The sequence below is a fragment of the Athene cunicularia genome (assembly GCF_003259725.1).
Source record: "Athene cunicularia isolate RWA chromosome 2 unlocalized genomic scaffold, athCun1 chr2_part1, whole genome shotgun sequence".
NCBI classification, from domain to species: Eukaryota; Metazoa; Chordata; class Aves; order Strigiformes; family Strigidae; genus Athene; species Athene cunicularia.
The window spans coordinates 21,189,592-21,213,573 of record NW_020799095.1 but is presented as its reverse complement, the minus strand read 5'-3'; the positions used below and the strand labels follow the sequence as shown (position 1 = coordinate 21,213,573).

Genomic DNA, 23,982 nt, shown 5'->3' with positions numbered 1-23,982 from the left:
ATTTTGGTTTTCCCTTCATTAGCCTTTGATAAACCTGGAGTATTTTTAACCAAACCAATAGTGAAATAATTTTGTTGAAACACACATTTCACAGTCAGCTTGAGACAGCAGTATCATTTAATAAAACTGCCACAAAATAGACACTATTGTTGTGCACTCACTAGTTAAAAATATTTACAGTAATGTCATGAAAAGCTGACAATTCAGATGAGCATCTTCAGAAACTTAACTGCTACTGAATTCCTTCAGATAAAGCTTCATAAAGTAGTGTAAAAAAGCAATTTAACAGTTGGCTTCCCAATGTTGTTAACTACAGTCCTGTGTAATTGCAAAAAAAAAATATTTAAATTACAATTAGCATAAATTTTAGGTTCTGAAAACAGGAATCCAAATCAAATGCTTTTTATTTTTCACTAAGTGGCTCAGTAACCACAGATACTCATAGATTTTTACTATGCTTACTGTTGGTATACATACAGATGGATCTATGCCACTCTAGTTCTTATCAGAGAGTAAATACCTATTTTGACAACCTACAACAGAACCTGAAGTATTTCTAGACAAAATTAGCCAGTATTTCATCTCATGATGAACAGAGTCATGCTGCCTTTCAAAGGGAGTCTTGCATAAGCCATGCTGTAAGAACTCAACACACGGTCAGCATAAAAAATTCTTTGGGACTCTTGAGGTACAGGAATGTAGCCACAACTCTTAGTCCCTTCCTACCCTCTTCTTACTCCTCAGAATCTTGAATTTTTTGACAAGCAATGTCAGCTGTGCCGGTCTCACTTTCCAGCGGACTTTCAGGGTGCAGGGCTAGTGCCTCCATCTCTTTGGTAAATTCAGGTTCTTCCGTTTGGTCAGTAGCATGATTTGGATCCACTTCTTTGGTAGCATCTGGACCAGGATTGGACTGTTCTTCACTTGTAGAACTACCCTCTACTAGTTGCACTTCATCTAAACAAAAGAGAAATTACATCATAAATAAACACCAAACCTATCTGCAAGGAAATATTTTTATTATTGAAGAATAATAAACACTAGGAAACTTTGCATCAAATACAAAGTGATTAATTTAACCAAGGTTCTTCAAAAAAGACCTAAGACACTGGAGTTCTGCCTCAGTTGGTGTAATGCTACCTGAAACTAACCCTACACAAAGGTCTCATTAATTTATCTTCCATTTTGCCATACTTCTTTTTAATATGTAGAGGAGCAGAGTAGGACACTACAGTTATTTGAACCTTCAATTCAAACATGCTTTATTGACACTTCTTACAATCAGCTTTTCAAAGAATGGCTGCGGGCTGGTTAAACGTCGAGTACAGGTGGGTTTTGTTCTGCTTTAAAAGAAAAAAAAAGAGGGATTACATAGGAATAATTTTTGCATATGACAGACTGAAGAAATTATTTGCTAATGAACAGCTGACCACAATGCACTTTGGTTGAAGTGAGTCATCCTGAAATTTATAACCTGACTGCACGGAAAGGAATCAGCTACTGCACCTTTACTTTTCAAGCAATGTTTTTAGGGAAAAAAATTGTTAAATAACTTTCTGGCCTGATTCTGCTATGTAGGGGTTGTGTGCCAGCAGTTCTGAAAAGAAAGAGGGGGAAACCTAATTGAAGGCCCAGGCACCTTCAGAAGTAGTTAATCTTGGTTCCTTCTTCTCTGTTATGATTAACAGCCCGCTAAAACCACAGCTAGCCACAACAGTGCCAAGGCCCTGCCCAGGTCTCATGTAGCTATGGAGCTAACCGCCTTAAGCACAGGCTGAAGCACAGACTTGCCCTTGTATAGTGGAAACTCAAACTTGTGGGTTTGCTTGTAGTTGCAGCTATGGGACTTTTTTTTCCCTTCCCAATATATAGGATTTGTAAGGGGTATTATTAGTTTTTTGAAATAAAACTGCAGTTGACATGAAGAGCTTTGATACACCACCATTCACAAGGTGGCTTGAAGTTAGGATGAATTCACCACCTTGCTCACAATGCATATGCTGGTAAGGTCTGTAGTGTGTTGGCCACGTATCTAAAGAAATTAATGAAGATGAACATATAGATAGTGCAGTAGTAACATATCAAAAAATGTTAGCTTCCCTTTTTAGGAAGGGAGGGAGAAGAGCCATCCACCAAGACCCTGTCTCTCCCTCCAAAGGGCACAGCACCCAACCACTGACTTGCTCAGTTAATAGGAACCTGCAAGCGTGTGTGTTTGTCACCAGTGTGACGCATCACACTGCTCACAGCTCGTTACGTTTTGCTGTACTGGTATGCAATATATTCAGGAATTTCTAGTATCCTTGCCTCCAGTTTCCACAGTCATCTTGATCCCATGCAACAGCAACTCTTGTTGTAACAGGGCCATCACAGGAAGCTGTTGAAAACTTCAATAATTACTAATTTATTACTAATTTATATCCTCCTATAGTCTTTAGAGTCCAGCTGAAGTGAAGAATAATACCATTATAAGACAAGAGTGATTGATCCAGCGCACTTCTACAATCCTTAAAAGAAGGAAAGGCGAATCTAATAAATTGTAGAAGAGATTTCACCACCAGTTTTCCAACTATTTCACTTACCGAAACACTGTATGAGTACTTGCAGGGGAGAGGTGGTACAGTGTTTTTTCTATTATGTATTAATTGTTTGCTCATTGAAGGGAGAAAAACACCATTAACAGTTTAAAGGCTAACTCTTTCTTCACATTCAAAATACACAGCACAATTAACTTGATACTGTGATTATGAAGAAGAAAGTATTACAGGAGAGTTAACATCTACATTAACCTTTGCAACTGGAAGGAGAGGGCTGCTTGCTTATTATCCAACTTGTCCAAACACCTCCAATGAAAGAGTAGCATGAAACTCCTGCATGATTTTGATTACAGATTTGGATTTTGAAACAGTGCAGTGTAATACAGAATGCTTTAGCTGTAAAAACCTGTGTAAGTCTAGCATTAAAAACCACATTTTAGAAAGTACACAGCATCTGTAAATGGAAAGACTTGAAATTTCAACAAATGAGGGTTTGCTGTTACAGCAAAGATTTTTCTTTCAACCTCAGCTGTTACAGATTTTGAGACCCATTACTATTGTTCCTTGTGGTGCAGCTAATGCAGCATTAGTTTCAGCAAGCAAACTATAGATCCTAACCTTTCTTCTGCTTTTTTTCTTCTTGTTTCCTTTTTTCTTTGGCAGCTTCTAGTTCTTGTTTCTCATGAATTTCCTTCAGGGTCTTGCAGACTTTCTTGTGGGTAAACCAGTGTATTTTCTGACAGTTCTGGTCACAGTACATCACCTGAAAGTTACCAGAGCTATCAATTCATCTTCATGTACTAAAAAAATACACAATATTCTTGCGTTTCTTAGTCTACCAAGTTAAATCTCTCTATGAATAGTACTTAATGGTATTTTTAAGCAATCTGTAAGGTCATACAGAGTGATTCTAACCTATATAAAACTCTATAAAGAAGAGTTTGTTTTGTGAACTCTGAACATACAGAAATTTTACTCTTTCTTTATTCTTAAACATACACACTTGGATATCCAAGTACTTGTGAACTTCAGGCATCTCTTCCAGAAGCAGACGGCTTGCACATTTTCAGTGTAGGCACACATACCATTCCTCCTAAATTTATGGAGCAAATAGTGAAGCATTCAAAATCCTCAGCAGCACTAGTTTTTGTGATTCATTATCACCATTTATGGATTCTTACCATTTTACATACTGAACATCTTTTGTCTGCTCCCTTTCCCCCACAAGTTGTACAGAATTCAGCATCCACAAAACCCACTTGGCCAGTAATAGCTTGTGTAAGTACAGAAAAAGCTGTGGGATCAGAACCCTGAAAGGTAAGACAAGAGGTGGTAATGAGATTAGAAAACAACACTATCGTGAAAAGGTACACGCAAGAGAAAAACAAACCAAGCAATGCAAGCTTCCAGCCGGCCAGTTGCAGTCTCACTGAAGATGCCATAGCAGCAAGAACATAAAACTAAATCATGGAACTTCAACTAACATGCACAACTTAACATTTATATGGTTAGATAAAATTCTGTTTATAAAGTCAACTTAGTCTTTAGCTTCTGTAGAAGGGAGGATAAAAATTACCATTTTTTTTATTCTGCAAGTTGTTACTAATACTATTAGTGAACTCAAGTGTTCTTCATACACTGTCACCTGCTTGTAGATCATATGCAGCAGGTTTTTGCAGATTAGTCTCTGTGCTGGCACACAGAAAGATATTTTACTTGTCGCTGATATACTATTGTGCTCAGATGCTACAGACCAAATGGTCAGAACTCAAAAATCTTCAAAACAATTATTTGCATATTATTATTTAGATATATTTGCAGTACCTTTCCCATGCAGTACAAGCAGTAAGATTTAGTCTATTTTACTGGCAACCATAAATTAAGACTATTCTTTTGGACAATGATGTAAATATTAGAGGAAAAAAATGCCAAATTGATTCAAATCTAAGTAAATCCTTAAACTGTTAGACTACCATGGAATATGCACCATCATAACTACTACAACAATGCTGAGGTGCCCAGGCTGAATCCAAGTAATTGTGCATGTCAAAGGCTTCCAGACAAATAAAAATTTATAGCATCTCCTCCTTTCCAGTTCTGCATAATGGACAGAAATCCAATGTAACCAACTGTATTTCTTTAAAGGCAGAAAAGACTGCAAGGTCTTAGAAGAAAAAAAGGGACAGGAAAGAACATGTTTACTCTAGAGCACATCTTAATGCATCACGATGGCTTATGTTTTCATACTGTGTTTATTTTTCTGGCTTAGACAAACAGTAGGGATTGCATTAAGCCTCAGGACATTTTAGTAGACTTGAAGCTACTTAAGATGGAGGCTATTTTTAATTCACTCAGCATAATCTAAACACGTCACAAAATTGTTCCACTTCCCCAGTGCATGTAACATCTAGCTCTCAGAGAACAGAAAGAGCATTCTTAAAAATAGAACAGAAACTCTTGTGCAAGATTTATTATGAAGCAATTGACAGTACTATAATGAAGAGTGTGTTAGCAAAGGCATATGAGGAAAACTGAAGCTAGATTTTTTACTTGTAATTTTGATTTCCTAATTCAGATATAGATTTTGCTCTGCATTGCATCATCTTGCCTCTCCCTGTGATAAAAGGAGCTTCACAGAATGTTTCTTCTTTTTCTACCATCATATATTACCAACTTTTCATGTACACTAGAAATAAAGAATGTATTAAATCTAGGAAATGGTTTGATCTTAAGTTGAATTTAGACATTGTGAAAAAAGAGTGCAAAATGAGTTTCATCTGTATCTGAATCTACAAATTGTAAAATCGAATTGGCAAAGAAAAACTGAATAGACATCCCAGAAAAGGAAATGAAAGCTATGAGTCAAGAAACAAATTGTTACAGGTTTCTTTAAAAGCTGAGGTATTTAGGCATTCATTATGGGCATGGAAAAAAACTACTAGTTGAAGTATTTGAGAGCACTTTCCTGCAATATGTCAAATAAAATTCCAGTTTGCCAGAGAGTTCAGGGGCATTAAAAACCTTTGATAAATTGTAGAAGCTGAGGAACAGAGAGATAGCTTAGTTCAAACTGATTTTACTATGCAAGTTGCTTAGCATATTTTCTTGATAGAAAAAACTTACTATTTCAACAGGAGCAATACTTCTCACGAGCTGCTGGAGCAATGTAGCTTCACAGTAAGGAAACTTTCGGATACTTTCTCGAATTAGCTTCTCTTGATATACAGGGAAACCATCTTTATCTCTCCCTTTCAAGAGACTAAATTTAAAAAAAAAAAGTCAAATAAGAAATTCACATAGTAAATGTTCAAGAACAAATGTATACAGCATGGTGTACTCTGTCCTCTTTCAAATTATAGAGAACAATTATAATTCAAAAGAATTTGGCAACTTCATACATAAAAGTGTTAAAAATGCAAATGAAATTATTTTTATTGTAATGTACAATCATTATGCAATACAAAATAACTAAATGTGTGCTCTGAAACCACCACTTACTGATTCAACCACACAGAGAAAAATAATCATGTACAGGTAGACTAGTATCTACATCTGCCTAAAGCAGCGAAAATGCTTTGTTGTGTTTAAAAATTAGTATTGTAAAAATAAACATGAAAGAATGCACAATACTTTAAAATAAAAATTCTGCTTTACTTATGTTTAATAATGTGTTATAGTCCCGATGCCTCTATATTTATCTGGATGACTGCTACTTTTTTACATGGATCACTGATAAACTATTTGATTTCATTATGTGAAAGCTGACTTCATAACTTATTTTCAGTATCACGTAGAAATCCATGGAGGTCCATGGGGAATGTGATACTCCTAAAAGCCAGGCCACTTTGATACTTAAGATCAGGCAGCTGGTTTTGTGACTGAGTGGGTTCTGAGGATCTGTCTAAAGTGATTCAAGAGTCCAAGTCTTATCCAGATCCAGTGGGATCTGCAGTTCTCAGTTGCTTAACTGTTTTTGAAAAAAAATGTCACCCTGTATGACTGCTGGAGAGCAAAATGACAGGAGAAATGTTCCCAGATTATCAATATCGGACATTGAGAAACTATTTTTTTCAAGCGTATCACTTCCCTTTTCTCCACCACATGTTGCAGCTGCTTCACAGTGTCTGTGTGACTGCCAAGATCTAACCAGTTCCAGCAGGGAGCTGAAACTACAGGAATGTTTCTTTTGTACCCTAGGAAAGGACAATGCCACTTCAGACAGAGAAAAAAAAAAAAAAGGAGTCAGTGCCACCCTGAAGTGACTGCAGCTGGGATAATTTCAAAATTTACTTGACATAGCCTTTAACCAAGACAATCCAATCTATTATTACAGTTGTCTTTTTCTGATATTTGAAATGTATGATATTCATACATATGCCTTCAGACCTCTCTGTAGAAACATGTACCTTTTGATAAATCCATCTAGTTTATCCTCTCGCTCTTTTAAAAATGTAATACATTTCTGGAAGATGCAACTGATGTAGTGCATTTTCATAGCAAGTACTTCATTCATATCTTTCTGCTTCATACATTTCTCACAAATTAGATCCAGAACCCTGTAACATTTCTGCAGTGCTTCTACTTCGGCCAACAGAGGGTTCTCTTTTACCAGCAACACAATCTATGAGAAAGATTGAAGAAGATGTAATCCAATTAAGAATTCATATATTTAAACTTGTGCATTAACATTAAAGGTTATACAGTTCATTATAGCTAAATTTCAGTGGTGTTCCTAATATTCCTGTACTTCCATCTTATACAGTCTTCCTCTTCTTTTTTCAGTCATTATTTAGTATTATTATTTAGTATACTGTAATTCACAGTTCCCATACAAGAAACATTTAAAATTAAGACTAGTAATAAAAATAATAAGGATTTCTTTTCAGAATAAGAACCTGAAGAATCAAAACCATTTCGAGAGTTACAGAAACTACCATACACTGTCCTAAAATCTCTTGCCTTTTGAACACCTAAAATAAACTGAACTTGTATGATTTAAGCAGTTTCACAGAGCACATCAACCTCACATAATCTTGGAGTACTACAGTAAAGCACTGAACTAACCATTTTAAAAGGAAACCATATACTCTACTCACTAAATTAGCTGCCACTGATGCATCACTGTTTGTACATACTGCAGATACCTGGCTGGCAACTGTTGACAAATTACTGACTATGAATGGCAAGCCCAAGGAACTTGCCTTTGAATTTAGGTGTATTAATTTCTCTGAACTACACTGGAACAGCAAACCATAAAAGAAATTATTTTCAGCAAATATACTGGGAAGTAAAAATAAATGTCTCTTGCACATACTCAGAAACAGCAGCAGCAGTAAATGTTACTATGGTGAACTATGATGAAGGTAGGAAGATACATGCTGAGACAAGCATTGAGAAAACAATGAGATTTTGTTAAGATAGGAAATGGGTTTATGTTTCCACTTCAAGTGGGGCTAGGAAAAAAAGAAAGCCAAAACAGAAAGCTATTTATGGTTATTGATGTAAACAAATGAGAATCTCTCCACTTAAAGGTGTTACTTCGAGATTCTGGTGTATATAAACACTGGAAGAGCTTCATTTTTTAGTCATGTCTAAATGTTGAGCATGATTCTTTCTCATTTTCAGAAGCATCTGAATTAGTGGATAATGTTTTTGTTCTCAGTTGGACTCTTGGAAGAGCTGCATGCTTCCTGATATAAAGAAACATGTGCCAACAACACACAACTTAAAACAACAATAAATTTACATATTACTCCACCTTAACCGGATGCATGTTAGTAGTAGTTATAATTTTATGCAGAGGCCCAGCTAATTTTACTGGCAGTTTTGGCTCTTTATCTAAGCCTTGAGGTTTAGTATAGTAGTCCAGCCTTTCACGTGGAAAGAAGTTGTTGATGATGGTCACACAGTCATGTTGACCTAAAGGCACAAGAAAAAAAAATCACCAATTAAATTAAATAATAACCAGAAAAAAGAAGACCTAAACCCAAATATAATATAAGCAATACAGGTGAGAATTACCCACAAAAGAGCTTAACATGATCTGCTTCACACTGATAACAGACAACTCTTGCCATTCTTTTGTGTGTAACTTTTATGTTCAGCAAGTGTAACTTACTGACTCCCAACAGGGAAGGACTTAATGAAATTTCATTTTGTGAACCCTCTCCCCTTCCCACATCCTTCTTCCCTGGTAAGGCAAAAGTAAGAGAACAGGTATTTTTTCACAAAGTTATATTATACTAGTAGCCTCAACCTGGTGTTAACATTTTTCAAGAGAAGTTCTCTGCACTTTGTACTTTGAAAAATCAGTGACATTTGCACTGAGACTTGTAAGTTTTCAGACCTGAAACAGATAGTAGTGTACTAACCTAAAGTGGGAGAAGTTATAAGTACAGAATATGCTTAAAATTTACCAAGAAAAAAGGACTGTGATGAAAGTAACAAGGTGAGTGAAGTTACACCCCCTTCTTGTTTTCTACATCTGACAAGATGATGGATTACTTGGCTAAGGGGAAAGTAAAATTTAGCTTCTCTAGTTCAGGACCACATTCTTTATATTGACTGATCTATCTTGGCACTAATCCTATTAATCAGTGGAAGAAGACACAGCCAACCAAATTCCAGCACTTAAAACCCTCCACTGTTTTAGAAGAGACTGTTCTAAGCTAATAGAACACAGTGTAAGACAAATGACAGGGTAAGAAGTATCTTCACTTCCCACACACAGACAGATGAATTAATGTTGATTGGACAGAGAATAAAAAAGAACGGGAATGGATTCCAATGTTCAGACTTTTCCAGAGTAGCGTATCTCAGTATGCCTGAAAATATTTATTCTATCTTGGTGACATGATGAGATTTTAACAAGAATTCACCAAAATGATGTTGGAGATAACATTCCTTATTCACTAATAACTCAATTCAGCATCACATTGGAAAAGACTCTCCAAATCCAATGTATCATTAGTAGGAGTGGACTTCTCTGACATATTAAGTGAATCGTTAAAAGTTTTGCTGCTTGAATCTCAAGTGAGCAATGTCAATCTTTTCCTCTTTAAAAGACCAGAATGAGATATGATTGAAACCGAAACCACACCAACTCACTATTCAAGGAAGTAAATCTAAATGGCAAGGTGGGCTCTTGAATTCAGAACAACCAATGGACTTGAAAGGGAGTTCTCAGACATTAAAACAATACGGGAAGGTTGTGTTGAAATGAAAATACAGGTCCTCATTTTTGGTTGCTGGGAAGGTCAACTGGACAGCAATAACTGAGTCTTTAAAATGACTCCACTTTTTCTGGCAGTATTTTGTCACACATCCTTGCTAAAAATAGAGAAAAAGTGCTATATGTGGGAATGGTAATTCAGGAATTTCCCATCACTGTCAAGATGGGCAAAGAAGTGAAAAAAAGTTTAGAAAAATTAGACAAGAAGAAACAACGTAACAACAGAAAACAGCCTGGTTCCATGTTTTGCCCAGGATCTCACAGCATACAGCAATGACAAACTTTTCATCTTGTTCTACTCAAGTTCAGGTCAGTAAGTGCTGACCCACCTCAGAACAGGTTCTGAGATTTCTCCTTCTCCCAAATGCAGAGGGAGAAGGGCAGGAGATGACTCAACCACTAGCACACAGCATGCTCATGGGAAAGCTCTGATGAGAGTTCCTGACTGGTAATGCTGAGGTCGTTCCTTCCCACAAAGGAAGCTTCAGTCACGTGCATCATACTGCAGAAGCATCTACTTGCACTTCAGACACATCAGATGTTATCAGCCTCCTATTACTATTTGAAAAGTGATGATATTGCAAAAACTTGCACACCTGAAGAACAGCAGCATCTATTTTTACAGGTATCACTTGTGCTTTTATGAAACAAAGCATGGGAATAGAACATAAATTGACTGATACAGGATGAGATATGGAAAAAAAGCTGAACAACTGCATCAGTTCAGATCAGGTCATTAAATAATGTTCACCAATAAAACGCATCAGAATCTAACATTTTACTTCTTTAGGAGTTTAGGAAATGATAATAGACTTTCACCTTACCTACAAAAGCAGCCATCTGAGCTGCTGTCCTTCCCACAGAGTTGACAACATCAGTCTCTGCTCCAGCCTCTAACATCATCCAAGTGATTTCTTTGTTTCCTAAATTTGGGGGGAAGATATGGAGAATAAGAGAGAACAAACCAGATCTTGTAATTCTTTAGTCTTGTAGAAAAACAAGGAGTGAATTTCTTAAAGATCAGGAGTAACACTGAGGGAAATAAATGTTCATTATTTTAATAATGGATTAAGAGAAAGACATGGTGCTGCTTCCTTATTTATGGTTCCAGAGGGTCAAATCAAACGAAAAACTACATTCAGGCAGTGTGTAACTCTGCTCTCCGTAATGCACATTCAGCTCCCTGTGGAGCTTACCGGAGTCATATGCATGTAACTATGCTAGAGCTTGGTCCCTCTGCATAGCAGTATAGAAGCAAGTTCTACTAATCTAGTTTGACAGTTCAACTGCAACATTTGCTATTCTAAGAAGAAAAACAAATCCAGTACTAGTATGTAGCAGGAGCGAAGAGAACAGATTGTTCCTTTCTCCACAGCAGGAACTGGGTGTTCAGACTAGGCTAAACACCAAGTAAAATGAAGCTAAAATTTGATGGGAAGATTAGATGACTTAATTGGTGCCCTTCAGAGACTAATAAGGACACTTGTCACCACTTGTGCTGATTCTGCTTTCAAAGGTATTCTTACTTTATCAGTTATCATGCATATGTTAAGTACAAAAAAGTGAATATGAAGGGGGTGGTGGATGGGAAGTTTCTGACTTAAAGGCATTGAGTCAGTAGTGTCCATGTGCCTTTTGCACTCACAGGTAACAGACCTTGAAGTCAACATTTGGAAGCATTCAAACCCAGCTGTGAAAAATGGTAAAATCCAGCATTTTGCATAAGGCTGCAGTCATTTAACAACTTCTAAGAGTTTGTTCCAATCTATCTGCTGCAGCTCTGATATTGCTCAATGCCACAGAATGCTGGAATTTCCAAAATCTTTTTAACAAAGTTTTATGAGAAAAGCAATCTGATGATCCAGTTAATGTTCTTTTTTTTATACTTATGATGAAAGAAGGCAGAGTTTAAACTCTACCTGCTAAGAAATTTTACTTCCCTAGAATCTCCTTTTTGGGAAGATATAAGTGGCCTAGTAAAGAAGATACTTAAAATAACCTAATATTCCCAAATCTAATATTTTCTCCAGAAAGAACAAAGTTTTTTCTATAGTGTCTTTTTCTGACTCAAGGAAATAATTATTCCTTTCATCAGGGAAAAAGAATAGCAAGAGGAAAGCTGCAAACCACCACCTGAGACAGGAGAAGATATACAGCTATAAGCACTCCCATGGAAAAAAGATAATGCAAGAGGAAGGGATAATTGATGTGAGAAAACATGTTTTTAAAACTTACTAAATATATTTTTGAAAGCCCACAAGATAATTGCAAAAATAACGCAGGAGAAAGGCAAAATTTGAAAAATACTGACAAGCCTCAAATATTACTAGAAGCTACTGATCTGTAGCCTAAAAAAAGGCAGTTTGGTGCAGTATCTTTTCCAGTGTAACAGTATAGTATGCATAGTATAATTAAACAGAATATATCCCACTGCACAGGAAAACTGTCACAAGAGACTGAATTTTGAGATTTGTAACAAATAGTAGTAGAGATAGACTATATGCCTCAAAACACTGAACAAAACCAATTTTTATATGAATAAAGATCCAAAGCCGGAACAGCAGCTCTCCTATTCCAGTGTCCCAGTGATACTACCGGTCTTGACATATTTGCATGGTTCACATGAATAATAATAAAAATATGTCAACATTTTCCTTTAATTTATGGCAAATCGTCTCCACCAATGTCATAAAAATCAGTGATCCAAGTTTAGTAAGAAGTTACCTGAAAGTCCAGCAAACATCAAGGCAGTATATCCATGCTCATGTTCATTGCAGTTAACATCAGCTCCATGTCGCAAGAGCAACTTGCACATGTCTATTTTCCCTTTGTACGCTGCATGCATTAGAGGGGTCATGCCATGCTAACAGAAGAAAGAGGAAGGAAGTAGCATACAGAAAAGAATTAGTTGTATCTCTTGATCTTCATACTACTGTCGATTTTTACTTGTACATACATATTCAGTATAACTACTAAAGCCTCATGTAATATTTAAGTTAGCGATAACAAAAAAGCTCACAAAATCATAATGAAAAAATATGGTAACTGCCATGCAGTAGATTTTCTATTTCCCTGTCACTTTTCTGAGTATGCTGTGTTGTATATGTGAAAATGCACCAGTTGAATGGAAACCAATTACTGCTGATTTGTGATTGGCCATCTGTGTAAGACACTAGCGTTAAGGACAACTAATGCTTCTGCTATAGGAAAGCTACTTTTAGAAAATTTCTTAGGTTATAGAATTCTTTCTTGTCTCCATTATATGAAAAGCAACGAGAAAATTAGGAATAGGTTCTTGTTCTTTTTGGTATTACAAAGATGTGCAATTTCTGAAACCCATCCTGCTCATTTTTAGTCATTGATTACTGCTAATTGTGCTATCCTGATCTGTCCCATTTATCCACCCTTTTGGTCTTGTGTCTCTGATCTTACATCAGCCAGAGCTCTGAAAGCCCTTGTAAAGATACACAACTCTAAGCAGACTTTATCAACCACACAGTCTCAAGCCTTGCCTTTTGATAAACTCCACCAGTACAAAAAGGATTAGCTTCAGAAAGGGAGGCACTATGTATTTATTAGAGTTGTACTGGTGTAATTATAAATGCAAACTGTGCAAACCCTAAGGGAAATTTTCAGAACTAGGGTGAATTGTTAGTGCAGGTTCTCACCCTCTCAAAGGGCAGGGAAAAGCACATTTCTGTATGAGAAAAGTGCACGACATTCCAGTTTTAGAATCTGATAATGGTTTTTCCAATATGCTGTTTATTTTCACTTAACATCAAGTCAGGATTCATGTTAGCAGCCAAGACATAGTAGTTGCCCAAGAACATTCTCCAGCACTGAATACAAGGCAGTTTGTCCCTGAAGGAAATAAAAATAGCATTTTCTTCCTTTTTTGCAGGTTAAGGCTGTGTGTATGAATCCACTCATGTACACCATTACTGCATCTGTGTTTGCATGGAAATGTGATACTCTGAAACAATGTCATTGTCAGCTTGGGCCTTAATATATTTCTTGTTTCAACTTATGACAGAATAAATCTCAACTGAGTTCTATTTATCAGTGTAACTTCTCTAAAGGTAAGGGAAATTGGGAAAGTTAAAATTATAATAACAATTTTAAAGTGTTAAACTTTCATTATTCCCCATCCTAACTGAAAACAATAAGAAATGATTGCTTGATGCATTATATTTTAGTAGCCCAAAATATTTTGGTAAACTGCAATAGGTCTGAAGAGATCATTTCACAAACATGAAACAAATTTGTGATCGCTTCTGCTAGGTTTCATTTGTGGTCCTATAAAGGTTAAGTAAAGGCTTTCTCTTCTAATATATAAAGTGTTATGTTATGTTACATTATATGTTGACAGCAATTTTTATGGGCCAATCCCAGTCTGAAGCCATAGTATAGACTTGCCTCCTTTAGCAGTGCAGAAAAGTATGCTGTAAGGGGATATGAACACAGTAAGGTTTTTGACTGGAGAAGGACTTTAAGAAAACAGTGACTAAGTTTGGTTATATCTTGAATGCCAGTTGTTTCAATTAAGAAAAATCTGTCTGAAGGTTATAGGAAGAGGAAAGGGTTGGTGGGGTTTTCTGGGCTTTTTCTTGTCATCCCGTCCTCCTGGGAAAATTTATTTAAAAGCCTTTGATTAAATTTTCAAAGTATCTGATGTGGATCATAAAAAACATAGCAAGCAGAAAACATGCGGGCAGTCATTTGAAAATTAGATTTAAAGTCACACTAGTATCAGGCTTTCACATTCACAACAAAGAAAAAAGGGACAGGCTAGACATAAGTTTATCTGCAAAAGCCTGGTATCCTGTATTATGTCCCCGTGCAGAAACTGAAGTGACTGCAAACACTCTTCTCAAAGACAGGTTCAGCAACAATCTGTTTTCTGACAGTTGATATTTGGATTGACAATACAACATATGTAAAAGACTAAACTAGCAGACAGTTTATTAAACATACAGATGAAACAAATTATTTCTTGTTCCAGTGCAGAACATAGGATGAAGAATCCATTTTCTAGCAGCTTCTATGTAACATTCTTCTGACCAAAAACCCAGTCTTTTAACCTCATTCCTTAGGACAAAAATGAATCTTTCCCAGTTTCTTGTTTACTTTGCAGGGATGTTACATGGGTTACAGGGAGAAAAATTAACATCTCCCACGTTCTGCAGGGCTCTAAGTACTCCTTCTATGTCTGACTGTACAAGGGGAAGAGAGTCTGGAGTGCCTCTAGAAATTGCTTGGTACCTCACTTGACCAGGTTCTTCTGCTCATCAACCACCAAGGCCTCCATAGCACAGCCAGCCCAGCCATTACACACTGACCTGCCCAGTTCCTGATGCTGAAAATATACCAGAAGCAGACTGAGGGATGGGATTCTAAGGGCTAAGTTGACCTAATGCTGCCATGGTGGGAAAGTCAATTGAAGAAAAAAAAACAACTACAGGGTCAGTGGGCTGAATTGGCTAACAAGGGAAGAAAAGGTCACATGGGGAGGCAGGAGGGGCAGATAAGTACCAGAACCAGGGAGGGGTTGGACTTCACTACCAGAAGCGGGGGAAGAAGCAAGCAGGTCAATCTACCTCTCTTCAGCACCAGGGAGAGGTGTGAGTCCACAGGATGAATAAAAACATTTATAAAGTTAATAAACTGGAAAAGCAGCCTTCTGCCTTCTAGGAACTAAGGGGGAAGTTTTCAGCAACACGGTTTCTCAGCCTTTGTTGACCAGAGGAACTGGACAGTGTGGGGTGGCCACGGAACAAGAGCTGGGACAAACAAACAAAATACACAGACCATCTCGCATCCCAGTGAACCGTGTATATTTGGCAGAAAAACTGACTATGTCATGTTTGAACACTCACACTGACTGTGTAAGAACACAGACATGATACAAATATATTTTTAAAAGCCACTGTATTGTGGATAAAATGCTGATGATTCACTACTGAAGTAGCCACACAGACTTGTGTTCTCTAAGAGAAAAGAGGAATCCAAGTGGTCCCAAAATTCCCAGTGTTTTACACCTCTCATGCTCACTTCACCCTTCTTCTCAACCATGGAAACTTGGCCAAGATGTGGCACATGTAGTCTGGATCACACTGGAGCAGCTCTCTCAGCAGGTATTGGGGTCCATGGAGACACTGCATGTGTGAATACTAGCTACATAAATATAGCAGGAAAGGGAAAGGGCTGTGAAAACCCTAGCTGAAAAAACTGTTGTAGACACTTGTACGCTGACAATGTTAAAGCAACCACCTCTCCCTTTCCCAGATAATTTTGCAATGAAAAACTGAGGCCCACATTAAAATGGAAAGAATGCCTCATTTTATTTGTTATATTCAGGCAACTATACCAATTCTATTTATTCAGAAAATTACAAACTAAACACATAGACTGTACGTTTGGCTTTTGAGACAGTACTTGGGAAGTTACTGAAAAGGAATCAAATGATGCAAAAAGAGCAGTTGCCACAAGGAACACAGAAATACTAGTTGACGTATGTCTTCAAAATAAATCCTCCTAAATAAAAAGGAAGAGCACTACTGAAATCAGGCCAACTTATTAGGAGTGGTTGAGATAGGTATCTGGAATCGGATTGCAAAAAAGTCTCTGACTTTTAACAGAAATCGTACTGAATGCTGCTAGTGTAGAAATACATGAATCAAATTTTCATTGGATGAATGCCTTTAGAAATTTCACCCTTAAAGCTTTCAAATAAGGTTGCTCTTACCTATCTTAAACTTATTACAAGCAGGATTTGGAAGGTAGTCAACAGATAACATGCACAAATAATTTTAGCTATAGCTAATTATGAACTAATTAGAATATGAAATACTGTTCAGTGAGTGTTGATTGTAGCTACAGTTCTCCTCCTTTAGAGTCATCCTACTGCACTGTTAGTTCCACATATGTAACACATTAGTTTCCTCTGCTGATCTTTCTGTTCATCTGTAGTGATGAAAAGTTAAAGTCTACATCAGTCAGCGACCTGAATTGAAACCAGATAATTCTTAATAGATGCTGAGTTTTCTTTGATTTGTGTATTTTGAAATACTATGTAAGAAACATCAAAAGACAGAACTCTTTCTCCTCAATAAAGGCCAAGGATCTGGGCACATTCAGTTCATGCTGGAATAGCAAAATAGATTAATTGAAGAACCCTTCACTGAACATAATCAGCATGACTAAAGCTACATATACCTCATAAGCTATCGAGCAGGCTGCTGCTGTAATTCCCAGAGTATTCAGTTCTGTAATTAAGTGGACTGTTTCTAAAAGATGTATTTTATTACAGAAGTGAATAGTTGTATTACCAAACTAGAAGAAAAAAGTAATGCTGCAAATGCCAAATGATAATTTTGTATATAAGATGATCATGAACGACCTTAAAGTTATTTTAAATACAGAAAAAATGTGAAGCCTTTTCAGGTCAAGCCTCTCTGCTTGATCTACAGAAAATATGGGATTGTAGTGCTGCAGTGCTCCCTTGGCACAAGGTTTGTGGAAGAGCTATTCTTTGCTTTCATGAAGACAGTGATTAAGCCTAAATACCTTTCCCCTTTCATCAACTACCTAAATCCTCACAGAAACAACAACAAAAAATTGGTCAGAAAGGACGCTGGGAAAAAACAGGACTGTATCTGCTGGATATATATAACCTTCTGGAAGATGGGCATCTGTGAAACTAATCTGAATAAAGGGGTCTTACTCTGCCTTCAAGTGACCTATTACACCAAATGGAACACTGCAGATAGGAGGTGAAGGGTGAGTCTTGTCACATGGACGGGAAATGCAAATAGACTTAGAGGAGCAATTTTTTATTTTTTAAATACATGTAACAATAGCAGAAGCAATGCTGAAATACTGTGTCCAGCCATGCCTAGCATTTTTAAAGGAAGAAGCTGAAACAACTGGAAAGGATTTGGAAGAGAGTCATGATTATAGCTCAGTTACTGAAGAAACATATCTTCAGGCAAGATATTTTAAAAAGTCAGTGTGCATTTAGAAGATGTTAAAATGTGACTTGGTCCTTGTCTAAAGGTATGTAAAGATGGCTTATTGTCAGTTGTTTTTAATCTAGAAGAAAGCAGATCTAAGCAGTTAGAATATATGGTAAAACCAAAAATTAAAGGGTTATCTTGTTTATTTTTTAAATCAGGAAGTGCAATATGTAACAGCCTGCTTCTGGATGCTGTGGATTCTCCAGCCTGTGGAAATTATTAAATTGTGACTGCATGTTTGTTGTACCACAAATAGAAGAGAGAATTAGGTTAAACCTGTTCTCACTCTGTGGATTCTCTCATGTAAAAAGGACTTCAAGGAAGGAAATGAGTTCTTAGTTCCCAAGTGAATTGTGCTCCCATTTCAATATCTAAGTATTTTCAATTTTCAGAGCTGTTTCCTCATTTCTTAACATCAATAAAAATATGTAACAGTAGTAATACAAGTAATAATATGAATTTCAGGATAAACAACTAAGGCAGCAGAGGAAGAACGTTAAGACCTGATGCATTCAAAGCAGACTCCAGTTGTGGCAGCATTGAATAACAGATGAAGGTAATGTTTAACCGAGGTTTCTCACACGCTAGATTATTAGAATAACACATTAGAGGGAAAGTAATTTATAATAGAAAAGTTCTAAAAGTTGATGTGAGATGACTGATGTATTAAGAATTCTAAACAAATCTGAACCCTTTCCTGTTCAATATGCAACATTACACACCACTCCTGGGGATAAAAAGGAGACTGCAAGAAGTCCAATGTAAAAATTTAGTTTTATGTGCCTGGGGTGTATTTAGTCAGATGTGAGCATTAGGCAAGTATTGTTAAAATTATTCATTCTTTAACAATAGCCTGAAGCATAACTCAGTTATGGTTTCTATTAATAAACCATATCCTCTCAACAGTAATTCTGCATGTTGCACTAATACTGCATCAAGGGTGCAGTCGTTCAGCAATTACACCAAAAGAAAAGCTTTAGATGTCCATATAATAAAGCACACTTACAAACAAACTTACATCGTATCTTGGGTTCCTGAAGTTTTCTGTAAAGCTTAGTTTGACTAGCTTGTCAGAAGCATGTTGAAATTCATACACTAGAAATTAAGATTTAAATATTTAACTGCATTTAAGAACAATCAGAAAATGGATCTGTTGGCAGCACAAAAAAGGTGAACAATATTCCACAAAGATAACCAGTAGATGAAGTGATCATTTTCCTCCATTTAGCATTCATGAGACCACATCTACTTGTCCAATTTTTGGCCTTTCAGAACAACAAAGACATGGATAAACTGCAGCGAGTTCAGCGGAGTACCACCAAGACATGGTGGGAACTTTAGCACTTGTGAGGTAAAGAGAGGCTTCAGGAACTGGGCTTGTTCAGCCTGGAGAAGAAATGGCTTTGGTGGGACCCTACAGCACCCTGCCAGTGCCTACAGGAAGCTCACTGAGATGATGGAGCCAAACTCTTCAGTTCTGGTGGCAGAAGGGCAAGAGATAATGAGCCCAAGTTGAAGTAGAGGTTCAGACATAGGGGCATAAGCGCAGTCTCCATCCTTGAAGGTTCACAAGGCCAGACAGGATAAAGCTCAGAGCAACCTCATCTGACCTCAGGGCTGAAGCTGCTTTGAGTGGGATGCCCAACTAGAGACTTTCTGAGGTCCCTTCTAGCCTGAATTTACCAGTGATCCTATGAAATGATAAAGTTGGGAAAAAACACAAACTGACATTTAAATGGATAAATTATACATTGATCTAACATGCATGGTGGGCAACTACAGTTTTGCTTCCATGTCACACTTCATATTAACGTTGCACACTTCAGAAAAACATTGCAAAAAAAGAAGAGGAAATATATGAACGCCACACAAACTTCCTTTCTCCACAAACTGCCTCCCATCTTCAAGTAGCACTTAAGGATTTTATCCTATCACACCTGCCTCTGCAAGACACATGTGTTTTGCACTTCTGACCTAGTCACTCACTTTCCCAGTATGTTTACAGTTCTGCAAAGATATGGCTTTGGGTGATGAGATGCAAGCACAAGATGGGGAACAGGTATTCTTTATCCACACTGTCTGCAGCTATCTAAGCAGAGGGAGGTGACAATAAGTCAGGAAGCATCCTCACATGTCTTGCTGCAGTGTTCCTCTTACCTTACAGACACCAAAGGTCATGGTGGAACTTGAGAGAAAATACAAACAGTATCATACTTTAAGTAACATTAAACTTTCTTAAAAAAAAGTAAGAGCTCTTCAGATGTTCATTATTCAGCTGTAGGCTGGAAATATCTTCAGAGTAACTCTGATTTCCAGGAGTCTGTATAGCAATGTTATTTAACAACAAGAATGCCTTCAGACCCAGTATTTTCCTTGCTAAACCAGCATAATGCTTGTACTGTTTCGCTGTACCTCATCCAAGCAATTGACACGGACATTCTTGCTGCCCAGTAGCCTTCCAGCCTCCTCGGTGTTTCCTTTAAGTAAATAAAAAAAAGACACAGAGAGAGAAAGGGGGGGGTGAGAAAGGGAATAAATTGAGAATCAAGAGGAAAAATGTTGGTTCCATTCCTGATTAGAATCAAAATCTTTGTAGATTAACCACTTGGGATATAGATTAACCACCAGTAAATCAATCGCACTTAGCAAAGAGGCTTAGAAGTGAACAATGTTCTGTTCTAGAAGCTAAAAGCCAAGAAGTCACAACATTAAAGAATAGTCTGAGAGCATCCACTAGAAGTAAACATTCATTTTTTGTGAAGTAACTGATCTATACACATATACAAGACACTAATATGTCTCTTCATAAACAGCACTGGAAAAATTCTGAATGAGTACAGTGATACTGAGCATGTTAATACATTCTGCACTTTGGCCTCTTTTGGAGCATCTTATGCCTAAAAGAGCTATCTAAATTCTCACAAAAGAAAATTATCCCATTTCAAACACTTTTCTGGTCTGAATGAAATGTTTTATTTTTTATTCACATCTCCTTTCCTTGTTACATTTGACATTTGTAACATTGCACCTCCCAGATTCACAAAAGTGGAAGGAATTTGCATTTGGTGATAAGAGAATAGTGGTGGAAAGGACCAAGCACCAAAGTAGCTTGATCACTGACATTTCTAAAAATAGCCAAATGCGTAAGGAGACTGAAGTCTGAAAAAAATCTGTGCAAGGAAAAATAGGCCATAATTTTGTATTTTTCAATTTGCTACAAGAATCCTTTCAGTTAAGCCACAGATCTAAGGACCTGATTTAAAGCCCACTGAAGGACTATTCAGTAATGTCAGTGGAGCTTCAACAGGCATTCAAACAAATAGAAATAAATGAACATCCAAAGAGTCAAAGTTTGGGGAATTACATTTACTGCAAATTAACAGAAAATTCTGATCACTGATTAAACCACAAGCAAAGCCTCTTCAGCAGCCATATGCTTAATAAAATTAATCATTACATCCCTCACTTTTCAAAACATGCCTTTGTGTTTATCTTCACTGTATCACAAGGAGGTGCTCTTCCAGAAAATTTTCAGCAAAGCAGCTCCTGCAACTTCAGTTTTGGCTCATTTTCTTTCAAAAAATACTACAAATAATTTATTTTCAACAAGTTTTTGGTGCGGTTTAACTATACTAAACAGTTTCTTTACCCATTTTTTTAAAAAATAATTGTTTTAGGGGAAAAAAGCCAGTCACCTGAGTCATCTCACACACTTGATAAAGACCCAGTAAAATACACTGACTGACCGGGCACTGTCAACTAGCCTACTCCCCCAAATATATATATGCGCATATATATACACACACATACATATATTTTCTTAAAGATGTAAGAAGCTTCTTAGGACCTGGAGTCATTTTCAGAAGAACAAACATCAGAAAGACCAAGTCTTCAAGTGGTGATCTTCAAAGTAAATTTTAATGCAAATAAAGCAAAGCAAAGTTGCATTTACAAGTTCAGAGTTCTATATGACAAAACATCAAAGCAATTCCAAACAAGACACTAAACTGACGGAACTCAGACTTCTAGAACTGACTAGAGCTTCAAGCTAGAGCCAGGCTGTTCATAGCCGTATGTGGTAGGAGGCCAAGAGGCAACAGGCAGAAGTTGAAAAAGAAGCTTCAGACTGGATACAAGAAAAATCATTTTTACTATGAGCCCAGTAAGGCAGCAGTACAGGTTGCCCAGAGACACCTTGCTGTCTCCATCCTTGAAGGTTTTCAAGGCCTTACAGGATAAAACCCTGAGCAATCTTGTTTGGCCTCACAGCTGATCTGTTTTGAGGAGGATCTTGGCCTAGAGACCTCCTGAGATCCCTTCCGACCTCAATTATCCCATGACCCTAACCATAAGCATGAGGTAAGTTAGATAGAAGGGTCTTTAAGATGAAGGCCTGAAACTCTGATTGAAGTGAGTCAATCAAGCTGATTCTGGATCCACAATAAATTCACTGCTGACTGTCCTATGCTTGTGTCTCTGACATATTGAAACATTTTAATATAATTGAGAGTAAAGCCCCAAAACTATGAAAAAAATTTTCTGGGATCAAATTGCTTCAAAATTACATATAGAAATGCATGGAGCACGTCAGGGGTTTTTAGTTTACCTCCAAATAACAAACATTTAAAAGTTTTCAAAGCACCATTTGCAGTGTAACTATTTAGATGGGGCTGTGACATTTTCATGTTACTTGGACCATGAAACCTAACTGTTACAAATGTGACAGAAGCCCCTGAGCAGAAAGCATATGCACCACATAGCATGGTGAAACTGCAATATTAACATAAAATGCAGAATCACAGAATGGTTTGGGTTGGAAGGGACCATAAAGAGCACCTAGTTCCAACCCCCCTGCCATGGGCAGGGACACCTTCCACTAGCCCAGGTTGCTCAAAGCCCCGTCCAACCTGGCCTTGAACACTGCCAGGGAGGGAATATTCACAACTACTCTGGGCAACCTGTTCCAGTGTCTCACCACCCTCACAGTGAAGAATTTCTACCTTATACCTAATCTAAATCTACCCTCTTTCAGTTTAAAACCATTACCCTCATCCTATCACTACTCTCCCTGATACAGAGTCCCTCCCCATCTTTCCTGTAGCCCCCTTGAAGTACTGGAAGGCCGCTATAAGGTCTCCCTGGAGCCTTCTCTTCTCCAGGCTGAACAACCCCAACTCTCTCAGCCTGTCCTCACAGGGGAGGTGCTCCAGCCCCCTCATCATCTCTATGGCCTCCTCTGGACCTGCTCAAGCAGGTCCATGTCCTCCTTACGGTGGGGGCCCCAGAGCTAAACACAGGACTCCAGGTGGGTCGCAAGAGAGTGGAGTAGAGATGGAAAATCACCTCCTTCAACCTACTGGTCATGCCTTTTTTTGATGCAGTCCAGGATATGGTTGGCTTTCTGGGCTGTGAACACCCATTGCTGGCTCATAGTTTTCCATCTGCTAATACCTCTCAAGTCCTTCTCTGCAGGGCTGCTCTCAATCCACTCATCACCCAGCCTGTATTTGTGCTTGGGATTGCCCCGACCCATGTGCAGGACCTTGCACTTGGCCTTGTTGAACTTCATGAGGTTCACACGGTCCCACCTCTCCAGCCTGTCCAGGTCCCTCTGGATGGCACACCCCTTCCCTCCAGCGTGTCCACGGCACCACACAGCTTGGTGTTGTCAACAAACTTGCTGAGGGTGTGCTCAATCCCACTGCCCATGGCACCAACAAAGATGTTAACTAAAACAGTGTAAGGGATAAGAGGTGCACAATACTCTGGACGAGCTCATGTTCTGTTAATTTCAGAACATTCTGTCTGCAAGGACATCCTGGTCTGGCAACAGCAGCTGTGACAGGCTGAAGAACTGGATTATGTCAAAGAAAACATTTTTCTGCAAAGCACATTGATACAAATCATTAGATAAAAGTTAACGTACATTACTAATTAAATGTTAACGTACATTAGTGATACGAATACACGAGAACAACGTCAGCTTTCCTTGGCAGAGTCAGACCCTCGCAGCCGGGTTTCCCCAGCTCGAAGTGCACAGGGACGCGCACCCCTCCGCGCCTCGCAGGGCCAGCGTGCGGCAGGCGCGGGCTCCCGCTTCCAGGGGAACGGCCGCTCACTCTCCCGGGCGCAGGGAAAGCGGCGGGCCCATACCACGGACCCCGAGCGGCCCCGCAGCCTGCGCGGGGCGGCAGCGCGG

General features: G+C 38.0%; 1 protein-coding gene and 1 long non-coding RNA gene across 2 annotated transcripts in view; one reads left to right on the top strand and one right to left on the bottom strand.

Moving 5' to 3' along the window:
- Window positions 1–99: 99 nt before the first annotated feature.
- ANKMY2 (ankyrin repeat and MYND domain containing 2) lies at window positions 100–20,258 on the bottom strand. Its single transcript, XM_026842276.1, has 10 exons — window positions 20,196–20,258; window positions 19,941–19,968; window positions 12,493–12,631; window positions 10,593–10,691; window positions 8,296–8,456; window positions 6,944–7,158; window positions 5,661–5,796; window positions 3,719–3,847; window positions 3,156–3,300; window positions 100–957 (listed from the first exon to the last, which is right to left on the bottom strand). The coding sequence occupies exons 1-10, from the start codon at window positions 20,219–20,221 to the stop codon at window positions 734–736; spliced, it is 1,302 nt and encodes a 433-aa protein (XP_026698077.1). The 5' UTR covers window positions 20,222–20,258; the 3' UTR covers window positions 100–733.
- The window catches only part of LOC113476551, a 9,938-nt gene continuing 6,151 nt past the window's right edge, over window positions 20,196–23,982 (top strand). Inside the window, exon 1 of the long non-coding RNA XR_003397748.1 lies at window positions 20,196–20,266. This is a non-coding gene — a long non-coding RNA (uncharacterized LOC113476551). The remainder of the gene's footprint in view (window positions 20,267–23,982) is intronic.